This window comes from Balaenoptera ricei, chromosome 3, assembly GCF_028023285.1.
Source record: "Balaenoptera ricei isolate mBalRic1 chromosome 3, mBalRic1.hap2, whole genome shotgun sequence".
In the NCBI taxonomy this organism is placed as follows: Eukaryota; Metazoa; Chordata; class Mammalia; order Artiodactyla; family Balaenopteridae; genus Balaenoptera; species Balaenoptera ricei.
Window position 1 is genome coordinate 168,964,929 of NC_082641.1, and position 14,851 is coordinate 168,979,779.

The 14,851-nt window shown below is 53.1% G+C and overlaps 1 protein-coding gene across 8 annotated transcripts in view; it reads right to left on the reverse strand.

The window, feature by feature from the left end:
- GATAD2A (GATA zinc finger domain containing 2A) overlaps nucleotides 1–14,851 on the reverse strand; it is a 99,090-nt gene that overhangs the window by 1,119 nt on the left and 83,120 nt on the right. For 3 of the 8 annotated variants that reach the window (XM_059918020.1, XM_059918019.1, XM_059918021.1), the window contains 9 exons: nucleotides 12,338–12,470; nucleotides 12,104–12,235; nucleotides 10,193–10,282; nucleotides 9,032–9,163; nucleotides 8,714–8,881; nucleotides 6,375–6,654; nucleotides 3,573–3,871; nucleotides 2,716–2,898; nucleotides 2,325–2,520 (listed from right to left, as the gene is read on the reverse strand). In XM_059918020.1, the coding sequence (XP_059774003.1) occupies nucleotides 2,325–2,520; nucleotides 2,716–2,898; nucleotides 3,573–3,871; nucleotides 6,375–6,654; nucleotides 8,714–8,881; nucleotides 9,032–9,163; nucleotides 10,193–10,282; nucleotides 12,104–12,235; nucleotides 12,338–12,470 (1,613 nt within the window). Of the gene's footprint in view, nucleotides 1–2,324; nucleotides 2,521–2,715; nucleotides 2,899–3,572; nucleotides 3,872–6,374; nucleotides 6,655–8,713; nucleotides 8,882–9,031; nucleotides 9,164–10,192; nucleotides 10,283–12,103; nucleotides 12,236–12,337; nucleotides 12,471–14,579; nucleotides 14,655–14,851 lie in introns of those variants that run through there. The other 5 variants (XM_059918022.1, XM_059918024.1, XM_059918027.1 and 2 more) reach the window with 4 other exon arrangements.

The window sequence follows — 14,851 nt, forward strand, 5'->3', positions numbered from 1 at the left end:
GCTTTTACAATGTTCCCAGCCTCTGCCATGGTAACCTTACACGTGGGGCAATAATCAGAGATTCTGTCATCTACCAGAACTATGAAAACTGAGCTGTTTACTGCAGTGCTATACAGAACACTGAAACACTGCAGACGACTGAACTGTGCAACCGGGCAATCCAGTATGAGGCAACACTACGCAGCCATTACAACTGATCCTGTCCTCAGGTTTTAATGACATGGTAACATTCTCTCATTAAAACATTAAGAGGGACACAGAATGCTAAATACAGCATGATCCCTCTGTAAGGCACTTCCTGTTTTTTATTATATATGTGCTGGCATTTACACACGTGTGACATGTGAGTGAAGAGGTGGAGGGGGGTTGGGGAGGAGAATTCTGAAGTGCAGCATTTGTTCTCCTGGGGTTGACAATGACCACTGCCATTATCTTCTCTTTTTGTTTTCTCCAAATTTCCACGATGAACAAGTACCACTTTTTTTGGGGGGTGGGGGTGGGGGGGTGTGCTGCATGGTTTGCAGGATCTTAGTTCCCCGACCAGGAACTGAACCCAGGCCCCAGCAGTGAAAGCGCCGAGTCCTAACCTTTGGACCGCCAGGGAATTCCCCAAGTATCACACACCCACACCCACCCTGCCCCCCACCGCCCCACCAGCCTCCAACCAGCACACTTAGGTTTTGGGCTGGCCTGCGGGAAAGGACTGCCCTGGAGTCTCAGCTGCAGCAGGGACCAGAGTCGCTGTGTTACTCAGAAGTATTTTTGGTGGGTTAATATATTTTGTGGAATAAATGTTCCAAAGTCAAATGCACCACAGAACCCTCCCTGTGCATCCAAGGCCAGCACTCCAGAAACCTGCTGCTAGGTCCCGCCCAGAAAGCCACCATCCAGAAACCCAGGGCAACCAGGAGTGCAAGCAGAACTCCTCTGAGAAATGCTCCTCTTAAGCCATGACACTTTCATATCTAATCCCACAAATCGTTGAACACAGCAACTATTTATTCCTTCATATTCTTTCAAACGTTACCCTTAATACGAAGTTTTCACATGGTACTATCACTGTGCATACACGCATACTCTCATATTTGACTTTTCCCACTTATCTCATGTACTTTCAAATTTCCCAGAAAAAGAACTTCTGACCAGTCTATGAGTTCTTAGCTGTAATCTTAAACATGCTGAACAAAAGTATCTCTGGTTTGTTTACAAATGCTCTCTGCTCTCCAGGAGGGCCAGATTCTTCTGCAGTTGGATGAACTCCCCCGAGCTCACTCTCCTCTAGAAGGCTCTGACATTTGGGCATATTTATAACTCATGGTCAGCTGTGTGCACAGCCGGCTTCTGTGTTTTGTTTCCACCAACAACCCAGACTTCCCAGTTCTGACTAGTGAGATGGATCTCATGATGGTGCCTCTTCTTCCTAGAGCAACCCCGGGGTGGGAGTGAGGAGGGAGATGGGACACTTGGTCCAATTAGACCTCTCACCCAACTCCTCCTCTCAGCTCTTTGTGCCTACATTTCACTGTCCAATTACTGACGGACACAAGACATATTTAACTTTCATCCTAAGGCCAGCACATAAATAATAAAAAACAGGACAAATGGTATGGGGGATGACCCAAGGACAACCCAGGGAAGGTGGGGCTGTGGCAGACTGGGGGATGACCACCTGAGGGTCTCCACCTCCCCTGGTTGTTCCTCAAATGCCATCTCCTCAGAGGCCTTTGTTGCCTACCTCAGTTGAAATCTCAGCCCCCGCCCAAGGGTCCCCCTCCTCCTGCCTGCTTTCTCATTCTGTTTTGCACTTTGTACCATCTGACCTGTCTAAGCCAGAGGGGGTGGGAAGAGGGTGCCCAGAGAGCAGGGAATGAAGGACACTGGGTGAGCAAGAAATGAACTCAGTGCGCCGCAAAAGGTATCAATACACTGTAACAGCAGAATCAGACATTCTCTATGGTAGGAAGGGAGAGGGGGTGAGTTGGCAAAATGAGCATCTATGCTCACAGGGTCCACTGACGGCACGGGGGTGGGGGGCACTGCCTGAACGGGTTCTGTCCCCCATTTTGGGTCAAGAGCTGAGAGTCTGGGTATAGAGGGTGGAGACAGCGAGGGTGATTAGTATTTATCCAGGGCTGCCACTTGTTCAGGGCATCCTATTTAGTGAACAGAAGAGATGAAGCTGAAGAGTCTGAGGCAGCAGGTCTGCAGGTTCAGGGCCCTTTTGTGCCATTACCTGTGCGTGTGCACGTCTTGGTTAAAAATAAGGAAGGGATGGACCCAACCCCAGCGAGGTTCCTACTCCGAGCCCCATAGGGTCTGCCCACCTGTACTCAGGGGCGCCTTCTTCCAGTTGGAGGTGGCATTGCCCTTGCCAGCGCTCACGGCTCTCTCGGAATGTCTGCCGGTCCTGCTAACGAGGGCTGTGGCCGAGGCTGCATTCTGCAGTTTGGGTGACTGGCTGAACGTGTGCAGGATGCCTCGGGGCGTTGTGGCCGAGCCCCGGGACAGCTGGCTGGAGGCCTACAGTGGAGAGAGGGTGCAACAGCTCGTGTGGGGAAGGGGACAGCAGAGGGCAAGATGCTCAGCGCAGCCGCTCCTTGCTCTGGCTGACCTCTTCCCACCCACACGGGATCCCTGAAGTCCAAAATCAGGAGACTAGGTAAGTTACACCAAGGCGGGAGGGTAGGAGGAAGGGAAAGAGAGAGAGACACACACAGACAGACACAGGCAGTGTGACAGTCGGCGACTGACGTGGTCACGGTCTGGGATGTGAGGGCTGGTTGGTGGTTCGGTGCAGGGGGCTCCCGGCACCGCAGTTCTGACCTGTAGCACAGCCCCGTTACTCCAGTCGCGGGCCTCTCCCGAGCGGAACGCCAACTTACGCCGGGGTTTTATGACCTACACAAACGGGGGTTGAAATCGAGGTCAGCACTGTCCAGAGTCTGGCCAAGGGTGACCTAGAGTGACCAAAGGGCAGCAGCTATGGCCACTTGAGGCCCAGTCCCCACAGGATAGGCATTTCCTGAGGGCAGCGCAGCCACCCACTACGTAGGGATCTTGAGAAGATGTGTTTATTAGTGAATTACAAATGACTTCCAAGGACACAAAAAATTGCCAACAGGGAGCTTTGGGTCTATAGGGGGTGGGAAAGCAAAGCATTATAAAAAAAAAAAAAAAAAAGCAGCCAAAAAAACTTGATTTCAAACTTGCTTCTCTCCTTAATTTAGCTAGAACATTTCTTCCAAACGCCCCTTTTGTATCTCAATGTGGCTTTCAGAAAAGTCCTTTTAAACAAGAAGTGCTTGTCAGCCGGCACACTGCGAGTGAAAGCTACAAAATCTAAAGAAACTGCAAATTAGTATTTTCACCACCAAACACCACCATTAAATGCAATTTAGATGCACAAGTTAACAACCAGGCAGATGATCGCCGAGTGTGGGAGAGAATGTCTGAACATCCTGCCTGCTAGCGACAACTCCCTGCCAAGGGAACGAGGCCCCTCTCCTGGAAGGCGAGGCCACCCAGCCCATGCTCCCAGGCCACAGCTCTGGCTCCCATACCAGGACTCTCACCTGCTTCAGTGCAGGGTGTGGGGCGGCAGCAGGCTCGGCCTTGGCCTGCGCGGGGGCGGCGCCCTGCTGTAGGAGGCGCTGCTCGATCTCCTGCTCCTGCTGTAGCGCCTTCACAAAGGCAGCCTTCAGGCGGCTCGTATGCTCCACCTTGAGTGCCTTCTTCTGGTTGGACGCCATGCAGTTCTCGCACATGATGGCGCCGCCCTTCTCCTCCCGCCAGCGGCACGTGAAGTCCGTCTTGCACTGTGCACACATGTAGGGCTCCCGGGACAGCACAACGGCGGCTGACATCCTGCCCGCTGCAGGGAGAGATGGGTGTGCCGCACGTCAGAGGAACAGGAACACCACAGTAGGAGCCCGGACCACCCCCAGGTGGGATATGGATGAGGGCAGAGCAGGGGCAGCACCCTGGGCCATGTGGCCCAACTGGCATCAGGACACCAAAGCCTCAGTCAGTGTTCGTTAGGCAAACACATATTGGGTGCCAACTGTGTGCGGGCACTGGGCCAGCCTCGGGAGGCTTTGCTGGCAGAAGCAAAGTTGAAGCACTTTAGAAAACACTGTGAGTTAGGCACTCTTGATACCAACTCTCAAAGACATCAGTGCTGTCAGCTTGGCATCTCCCAGTCATCTTTCCTACCCACAGTGCAGACATTTCCAACCCTCCCGTACTGCGTCACCAGTGGAGAGGAGATGGTGACCACTCAAGGCCCCACCTTGTGGTGACCGGCACCCTTGCTAGTGGGTGAGTTAGCAGAGGACTAGTCATCTAGGCGAGTGCTTATGCCGACAGGCACTGTGCCTGGTGCCTTGTGGGTATCAGTGTGTCTAATTCTCACAACAAACTTCTGAGGGGCACCCCCCACCCCACTGTCCTGAGGAAGAAACTGAGGCCAAGGAGCTGAAGTGACCTGTGCATGGCTGGTCAGTGGCAGGGCCAGGACACATACCCGGCTGCCCTGGGAAATGGGAACTCGGTGGCTCCTTGATCAGCTACAGGAGGGGTGACTGGGGAAGCCACAAAAAGCACCTGCTGAGGTGTGGGGTCGATACTTTCTTCAATGTATATATGTTTGCCATCCAATGTGCAGTAAGGGGTACCTTTTGCACTCTGTTCCTATCTTTTCTGTGTCCAGCACTCCTGAGTTTAATTGCCTCTTGGCATTATGGACCATGATGCCAAGAGACCCTTAGCCTCCCCATCCCGCCTTGGGCCTGGCCGAGCTGCCCCTAACTGCTGAGGGGCTGTGCAGGATCTGACTCTAGCGGGGGTACCTGTCACTCCACGGAGCAGATGGGATGTTGCCTGCCCAAGCTGCCCAAGGCTCAGAGGTCTACACTGGGCCCCCAGTTCCAGCCCCCAGCCTACAGCTAACATGCTCTGGTAACAAAAGCACTTCTGCTTCCACACATCTAACCCCAGAGGATGGGGTACCTGCTTCCCAGGCAGCTGCGGCCTGCATGACCAGCGCCAGAACAGACACGCCAGCGCAGGGCTGCACTCAGTGTCCACCTGTGGCTCTGCGAAATGTCAAGAGACACCTCAAGCAGGACTCAGAGCCTCCTCCCACAGTTAGGTCCTGTTTTTTGACAACAGGAGAGGGTGACTGACCCCTGATGAGAACACGCGGAGACAGATTGGTCTGGGAGAGCGGGTGCCCAGCACAGGCAAGCGTACGACGGGCAGGCATCGCCTCCTGACTCAGGCCTCCTGCCTGCCGCACTGCACTGGCCTTATAGCAGCTTTTTTGCCAACTTAATCTCATCATAAAGGAGTCACTGAAGGGATCCAGACACATCCAGGCTGTGTCAGAGCCCACATCTCTCCCCACTGGGCCTGGCTCTGGTGCCCCACAGTCGCTCAGGTGGAGTCCACCTGGCCATCCTCTGCCCTGAAAAGGTTACAGCTCTGCCTCCTCCTCAGCTCTGAGCATCTGACGAGATCACGTGGGGCGGGGATTCAGGCTGGCTGCCTAATAAATGCCACCACGAACTCAATCTAAGGGCAGAAAGTCCTCAGTTCAGCATCTGCTGGAGGCTCCCAAAGGGCCAACCTGACCTCCCACCTTTCAGCAGAGGCTCCAGCAGAGGCTCCCAAAGGGCCAATCTGACCTCCCACCTTTCAGTATCGTTTTTGCTCACTACCTTATATATACTCTTTTATTCCTAAAACCTCCTAACATGCAGGTGTGCTTTCCAAACTACTTCCAAGGAGGGTAATACAATGAGCCTGGCCCGGGCATAGGTGTCCCTCTCCCACTTTGGGGACTAAGAGCACTCAAGGCTCTGCAAAGTTCCACCTTTGCCCAACTCTCAGAAGTGGCCCCATCAGAAAGAAGGCACCTATCGTACGTTTAAGGAATTATCTAGGGCGGGAGGGAGAAATCAGGAGATTGGGACTGACATGTAAACACTACTATACATAAAACAGATAACTGACAAGGACCTACTGTATAGCACAGAGAACTCTACTCAATATTCTGTAATGACCTATATGGGAATAGAATCTAAAAAAGAGTGGATATATGCATATGTATAACTGATTCACTTTGCTATACTCCTGAAACGAACACAACATTGTAAATCAACTATACTCCAATAAAAATTAAAAAAAAAAAGAAAGAAATTATCTAAACCTCACAGCAAGCAAATAACTAATGACAAGATGTCATCCACAATGTGCCCCACAGCTGTGGGTACACAGCAGACATGCCAACACGTGCTATGCATGGAAAACCAATTGCATGATGGAAACTTCAGCAGCAAGAGACAAAAACGGCCCCAGGCCCAGGGCCTCCTCACCTTGCGTCTCCAGCAGGTTCTGCACCACCTCCTCCAGGCCGACCAGGTAGATGAATTCGTTGTTGGCAGCGCTGGGTAAGAAGTTCATCTCAGGGGCGGGGGGCTTGGGTGGGGGGATTTCAAGCAGCGTCTTCTCCAGCTGTTTGCGCAGTGCAAGCTTGGCAGCTGCCTGTCGACTGGCTGGAGAATCAGCAGAGGTGACCACGGAGGTCACACTGGTGGGGGTGGAGTTGGCCTGAGCAGAAGTGGCTGTCGTTCCTTTCAGCGATGCTGGGGAGGGCTTTTGGGAGACAATGACCTGGTCAGGGTGCTTGAGGCGCCCACCCTGAGGAGAGCCCAACCACGGCACCCACAGCCCAGGTCGGCACCATTAGCTACACTAAGTCCTTATAAAAGTAGCTCCAGGTCAGCACCATTAGCTATACTGACAAATCCTTATAAAAGTAACTCAGGACTTCCCTGGTGGCGCAGTGGTTAAGAATCCGCCTGCCAATGCAAGGGACACGGCTTCGAGCCCTGGTCCGGGAAGATCCCACATGCTGCGGAGCAACTAAGCCCATGAGCCACAACTACTGAAGCCCGCACACCTAGAGCCCGTGCTCCGCAACAAGAGAGAAGCCCCCACTCGCTGAAACTAGAGAAAGCCCGTGCGCAGCAACGAAGACCCAATGCAGCCAAAAATAAAAAAAAAAAATTTTAAGTAAAAAGTAACTCAGAGCTGCTTCACATCAACAAGCAACAGGAAAAGCGGCATTAAGCTAACTGCTCTATGAAATGACCAATCTTATAAATACACTTGTTGAGGTTTAGCTGATATCCAATTAACTTTAAAATCTGTAATTTGCTACACTTTGCCACCTGAGGACACCCATGAAGCCATCACCATGACAGTGGGTAGCCCCTTGGCAACCGTCCCCCACCCAGGCAGCATGGCAACTGTCCTGTCACTATGGCCTGGTTCTCCTCCCAGCACAGGTCTGGGTGGCCTCCTTCCTCAAAAGGTTGCAAAGGTGGCTCACTGTGGCATCAATGGCATTTCCCTCATGAGCATCTTTGTGTGCCCCTGCACTTCACCTTTCCTGATCCTCACTGCTCCTGCATTACTTATCATCTTCTGGACCCCAGTGGCTGACCCTCCACCATCTCCTTGTTCCAGACCACTTGCCGCCCAACATTATCAAATGCTCTCCCCCCAAACTTGGAGCTGACCATGCCAGTGCCCTTAGCTTTGTGGCACTGAAGACCATTCTGGAAATTGAAGGAAAGCTGTGCACACCATCTCCAGAAAAATACACACACCTGACAACTTGTATGTAACACATCATGGGGCTCAGGGAGCCCAGGACGGTTGCCCAGACCCCACCCATGGGGTCTCCACAGCAGAGCAAAACTCCCCACCATAGAGGATGCCATCACAGCACCTTGGCCTGTCCACTCCAGCCTCTGACCAGCCAGTTCCTCCCTGTCCCTTTTGCAGGCTCCCCTGGCCCCACAGGGAGCACAGCCACAGGATCCACCACTGCCTGCCTGGTTCCCGTCCGCATGGCATGAGAACAGGGTATGGTACACGGTAGTAATTTGATCCGAGGTTATGGTGTGGATGAAACTGCCTGTCCAGGACGTCCCCATTTGGGTGGCAAGACTGTACTTGAACCTGACTTTAGAAGAGGCAGGGACGCTGTCCAGAGCCCTGCTGGCCATGATCTTATCTGAGAAAGGCGGGCAAGGATGCACCATGCCAAAGGAGGAAGAGAAGCTAACTTGCACATCAACAAAAGCCCTTGCAAACCCAGTAATTTTATCTGTCAATGAGGATCATGCTTCGGCCTGCCTGCCCCTGGTCTCATGCTTCGGCCTGCCCACCCCTGGTCCCATCTTCCCCGCTCTGTTGGGTGGCAACAAACCCTCCCCATTTCAGAGGCTCTGTACAGAGGTGAAGGGATGCACGGCTAAGAATAGATGCACGGGTGCTGAAAGGACATTTGCAGACATTCTCCACACGTTTGTGCCTGTAGAGGGGGAGGGTGCGGAGCGCTCTGGTGCCCCACCCTGAGCCTTCCCGTATCTCAGCTCAGATCTCCACCCCTCCCACTCTCGGCAGCTATCCACCTCTGCTAGATGGCAGTTGGCAACATAAGACTACTGCCCATGACTTTCATGCCCCAACTAGCTCCAAGGAGCTACAGTACCACTCACTGTCTGTGGGGCTGGATTATCCAAGACCTCACCTGGCTCCAAGGAAGCAGGCAAGTCACGCCAAGCCACCCTGGAGACATGACTGGGTCCCAGGACTGTGGGCCATCAGAGGGGCAGCTGTGGGGCACACACATGACCCTCACCTGTGGGATGTTGACGAGCAGACTAGTGTTGGGGACGTTGGCGACGCGGATGAGGCCCTGCTGGATGATCCTCTGTCCCTGAATTTGCACACTGGGCACAGATGCCCGGGGAGCCAGGAGGAGCGGTGGTGGCCCCGTGCTGGAATGTTGTCTGATGTTGTGGATCTGCTGTCAGGGTGTGGTGGGGGGAGACAAGGCAATGAGAGGGACGACAGAGGGCGCCACAGGGAAAGAGCCCCCAACCTGAGAACTAGGAAGGCTCATTCTCGAGAGGTGGAGGGCTGCCTGGGGCTTCCCTTAAGCCCTCGCTCTGCTCACCTGGGCCCCCCTGACGAGTGGGGGCATGACGACCTGCGAGCTCGCCTGTGGCCCTAACTTCGAGGACGTCTGCTGCCCGCCACGGACCAGGGGTGGTGGGATGACACTGCCAGGCATCCGAGTTGAAGAGGTCTGTCAACAACACCAACCCTCAGATCTTACATGACTTTTTAAACAAACAGGTTTGCTGTTTTTGTAAAAGCACATACTCATTACCCAAAAAAAGGTGATGGGGGAGGAGAAAGGGCAAGCTGGGACGAAGTGAGAGAGTGGCACGGACATATATGCACTACCAAATGTAAAACAGATAGCTAGTGGGAAGCGGCCGCATAGCATAGGGAGATCAGCTTGGGGCTTTGTGACCACCTAGAGGGGTGCGATAGGGAGGGTGGGAGGGAGACGCAATAGGGAGGGGATATGGGGATATACGTATACGTATAGCTGATTCACTTCGTTATACAGCAGCAAGTAACACAGCATTGTAAAGCAATTATACTCCAATAAAGATGTTTAAAAAAAAAAGATTAAAAAAAAATTTTAATGTCCAAAAAAAAAAGGTGGTGGCAGAGAAAATAAAAGCTAAAATGCCTATTTATTCAAAACACAAAAGAACCAGGAACAGACTCTGACAAGAGCCACGCCAACCTGGGCTCACTCAGGCTCACTCAGGACTCGGGCCCTACCGCAGCAAGAGTCCAGCTAACTGGAACCAGTACCACCTGCCTGCTGGCCTGAGCTGGGGGCTCAGGCCTGTTTGAGGGGAGGTGGCCCCTGGCCTGACCTCTGTCCTATGGCTGGAAGTGGGAGATCTGCCCATCTCACCCCGTGGGCAGAGGAGGCTGTGAGCCGGGCTGGGACAATGCCCTGCTGGGCCCCCCAGCTGCCCTCAGAGAGTCAGGCTGAAGGGAGCCCAGTCTGCCTAGGACCTTGGTCCTCTCTCCAGTCTCTCTAGGGGTGGTCATGGGAGGGGTCCTCCGAGAGTCTGTGTGATTTGTTTATGATGTCAACAGGGGCCTGGGTTGGGTATGGGAACACAAGCATGCTTTATTTTTTGGGCTCCCACCAGAAGGCCTCATTCTAGTCTAATCAGAAGGAACGAGCGGCCTTTTGCAGAAACTGGATCAGGGCTGCTCAGGTGCATGATGCAGAGGGAACACTGACCTGAAGTGATGGCTTGCCGGAAGGAATGTTCTGGGTGCCCCGTACAAGCGGGGGAGGGGTGGTCACAGAGCTCCCAGTGGAGCCTGCGGGCTGCAAGAGAGCAGGACATGCAGGAGATGAGAGGGCCACCAACCCTGCTCCTCCCACACGTAATTCTGACAGAAGAGCATTGCTTTTCTTCCTCTTCAAAAGGCATCAGGCTCTCAAAGGTTCTGCTTCCCGCCTGCCACGTTCCTTGCAGCAGGAATTGACATGTTTGAAACAGATAAAGGGGATTTCCCTGGTGGTCCAGTGGTTAAGACTCCGGGCTCCCAATGCAGGGGGCCCGGGGTTTGATCCCTGGTCAGGAAACAAGATCCCGCATGCCACAACAAAGATCCCGCATGCCGCAACTAAGACCCACAACAGCCAGATAGATAGATAGACACGTGAATAAATAAACAAACAAATAAATACAATAAACAAAGGACAGATTTTCCAGCACCCTTTACTCCACCCCCCCGCCCCAGGGTGCTTGGCATCACTGTGGTTCAGGTGCCATCTCTGCCCTCCAGGGGACAAAAAGGGCTGGTGGTAGAGGCTGAGGTGAAGGACCCTGGGCTTAGACAGGTTAATCCCAACCCTGGTGAGAAAATGTTGGGTCCAGGCACTTTTTTTTTCTTTTTTCAAAAAAGATTTATTTATTTATTCTTGGCTGCACTGGGTCTTAGCTGCGGCACGCAGGATCTTCGTTGAGGCATGCGGGATCTTTCATTGCGGCGCGGGGGCTTCTCTCTAGTTGTGGCGTGTAGGTTTTCTCTTCTCTAGTTGTGGCACACGGGGTCCAGAGCGCGTGGGCTCTGTAGTCTGCAGCACGCAGGGTTGAGGCGTGCGAGCTCAGTAGTTGTGGTGCATGGGCCTAGCTGTCCCGCTGCATGAGGGATCTTAGTTCCCTGACCAGGGATCAAACCCACGTCTCCTGCATTGCAAGGAGGATTCTTCACCACTGGACCACTGGGGAAATCCCCAGGCACTTCTTAAAGTCACATATTCCACCAGAAAAGGGACACTGACAGACTTGGTTCACATCATCAATTCTTAAGCAATCAACAAGGAAACAAGTAATGAGCAGGCTCTGTCCATCAGGATATTAACAGACGCCAGGCTTGGTCCACTTGTTTACCAGGTGGGGGTGGGGGCTCAAGCAAATCCCCAAGTCTGACCAGAGAGCGTCCCCCTGTCCTGCTCCCTTAAGGGGACACATGTTCTACACACTGTACTGCCTGAAATGCATTTACTTTCTGGTTCACTAAGAGAGTGGTTAGAATATAAGGAAGGGTAGTTTTGTCACCGACCAGGAACCTTCCCAGAATGGGACACCAAAAAAGGACAAAACAAACTTGACCTTGCCTTACATGGTAAGGTGCATTTAGAAGCAGCACAAGGAGCCTGAGGCATCAGGGGAGGTTAACAGGAGAAGCTCTGGGGCCGGGCTATGGTGCACCCTGTGGCATTCAGCAATCTGTCCACAAAACCACAGCGGCCCCTGCTGGCCAGCACATTCATCCACAGGGCCGAAGGCCTTTCTGAAAAGGGGTCTGAGACAGAGCTGTGCTTCCAGCACCGTCAAAGATGCCTGCTCTCCATTTCCTTGATGGAGTCTACAGGGAATGAGGTTTACATACTCAGATCCAGAATATACTAGACCAAAACGTACTCTGATATACTCTAAGCTAAATCCAAAACATGAACTTGAGTCTGCAAATTTCCAATTCAGACCCTGTCCCTACACCCCTGAGGAAACCTGACCCCTCATGACCAGTCTTTCTGGCTCCTGGGGCAGCGGTGGGCCAAGGAAATGACCATGGCTTTCTGTTCCTGGTTCTAAACGGCTCTCACTGACCACCGAGGAGGGAACAGACGCGCACGTACCTTCTGGGTGGTAGTTTCCTTTTGTATTTGACTCTGCCGCAACTTTTTCAATAAAACGAGTTTTGCTTCTTCTAATCTTAACTCTTCTTTTAGTTGCTTAATCATCCTTTCTCGTTCTTCAGGACTGCTTTTCTACAAGGGCAAGAGAACAAGGGTTGAGGGGGAGGGCTGGGGGCCGGCGAACACAGGCTGTTCCACTGCGAGATGGTTCCCCAGCATGGGGACAAGGCTCACCATAAGGGCCTCAGTGCTGGTCTCCTTCAAGGCATCCTCGGTCAGCCCATTCACCCTCGGGCTCACAGGCTGCTCGTTGTCAGAGAGTACGATCACGTCGGGCGAAGGGGCTCTCCTCTCGGACTTCATGTCACTGTGGAACAGGAACAGTGGCAGGTTACTACCAGAGCGTCCCGACTGCGCTGGACAGCGTCCCCTAGAGCCCCGCCCCACACCCCGCAGATGCCTGGATTCAGACGCAGACACAGCAAGGTGGCAGCAAGCAGGGCTGCCTCACCAGACCTCCCCACCAACTGCCCACCCAGGCTGCCTTCTCTCACCACACTCACCACGGGGCACTCAAATCTGCCAGTTTGCGGCTGAGCCCTTCAAGAGCCGGGACTGTTCTTGGTAACCACTTCTGTGTCCCCCGGGCTGAGGACACCTACGTGTCTGAAGGTGACACAGTCATTTTGAAAAACACCATGGCTCCTATCTCTACCACGTAGCTCAGTACTGAATAAAAACACTGGGTCCTGAATCTTGGGCCTCTGGCTGGGGCTCCTACCTGCCCGTGTTGGAAGCCACCTGATGGGGCATCCAGCCCCCACGCAAATCAGCCCTTCTTTGCTAAACCCAGACTCGCTGACAGCCCTCACTCACGGACAGCCCACCTGCCCGTCCCCAGGAGACAGAAGGGCTGATGCACATGTTGTCGGCCTACATTCTAGCTCCCCAGCATGGGGTGTCACCACCTCACAAGGTGGCCAAGGCTGCCTGCTGGATAGTCCTTCCTGGGCTACACGTGGCCTCTTCACCCTGCCAGTGGCAATGTAGCGGTAGTGGCTGCATGTTTTGAAACCGACTGGAACATGGAACACATTTTCTCTCACAGATCTGGATACTTTCCACCCACCTGATCCGCTTACAAACTAGTTCCCAGCCACCTCTGCGCATTACCCTCTGCCCTCTTACGCCAACCCTACCGCCCAAGTCCCCTAGGACATACATGCACATCTAGTGATGCTGGACTTCTGCACTGGCATTGCTGACCCCACACATAAGGACCAACGGGTCCCACAGACGGTGCTTAGCCCTGAACCAAGCAGCTCTGTTTGCTGAGGGTGCAACGTAAACTTTCCCTTGAGATCTGGCCTCAGCATTTGTGTCGAAGGAATCAAATCCTTCTATCAGCAGGAAAACCAGCCAAGGACTGAATGTGTCCGCTAGGTGGCACTGTGACCCAAAGAACAAACTCGATGAAGTTAACTAAGAGTAACAGCTCAAAGTTGTCCCATTTCTTCCAGCTGAGCGGGGAGAGAGTTATAGATGGAGAACTGGTGTTTTAACAGCCCACTGAACTGCCCTTTCGATTCCCAGAGTGAGCTGTGTCTTCAGGGAAGGATGGGCACAGAGGACCAGACACTGCATTCCCTAACTCCCCTAGCCCCTCAACCCGCAGTGTGCTTCCCCAGGCCCCTCCTAATCCCACCTCCTAGAGCGGCATGGCTGCTGCACCTCAACAATCCCAGCCCTGATCCGATTTAACCAGCACAGCTGCTGGATGGTCTTCCAGACAAGAGACCAGGAGAGTGAACAAAAAAAGGCTTCCATTTCAAGGTACAGAATCCCCTCACTGTGGTTATCAGCCCACGTTCTCAAGTCCAGAAATTGGCTGGCTGTCTATAAAGTAACCTGGGATGTCTCACTAGGGCCTCATCAAACTAAAAACCAATGCAATTCGGGAACCACCACACTTTCAAGTCTCCGTGTCTCCCTGCTGACTGCCAACTCTGCCCAAGATCAACTTTAAAGATGACCTCGGGGGACTTCCCTGGTGGCACAGTGGTTAAGAATCCGCCTGCCAATGCAGGGAACACGGGTTCGAGCCCCAGTCCGGGAAGATTCCACATGCCGCGGAGCAACTAAGCACATGCGCCACAATGTAGCCCCCGCTTGCCGCAACTAGAGAAAGCCCGCACACAGCAACGAAGACCCAATGCAGCCAAAAATAAATAATTAAAAAAAGAAAAAGAAAAAAATGACCTCGCGGCTCCAATTCCGGGTTCTGTGGACACACACACAGGCACTAAGCAGACACAAGGCTCCAGCACAGGAGCTGCAGCCGCTGGTCCCAGCCCAGGTGGGTTCCCAGGCGGCTGGCTACACACGGGCAGAGGAGCAGCCCAGGCAGACCCACGTCTGGAGTTACAGACTACAGGCGTTTCCTGAGCAAGAGCGCTCTAAGACAACGGTAACTTACAGGGATTTATCACTTTTTATCATCTCAATGAGGATGTGCACGTCTTCCAAAGGTGAGATGTCTAATAAAGCTCAGATGTGCCTGAGGGAAGAGGGTAGGGTTAGGGACTGGGACCATGTGGAAGCTGAAGCTCCCTGAGATGGCCACTCTGACCACAGCACTCCCAGGTCCCATTTTGGACTGAGACTAATCAATAACTCGTCCAAGAGATGACATCACCTCCCATCAATGATCACTCAGCATCCCAGCAGCCAGCAGGGAGTGAACTTCCT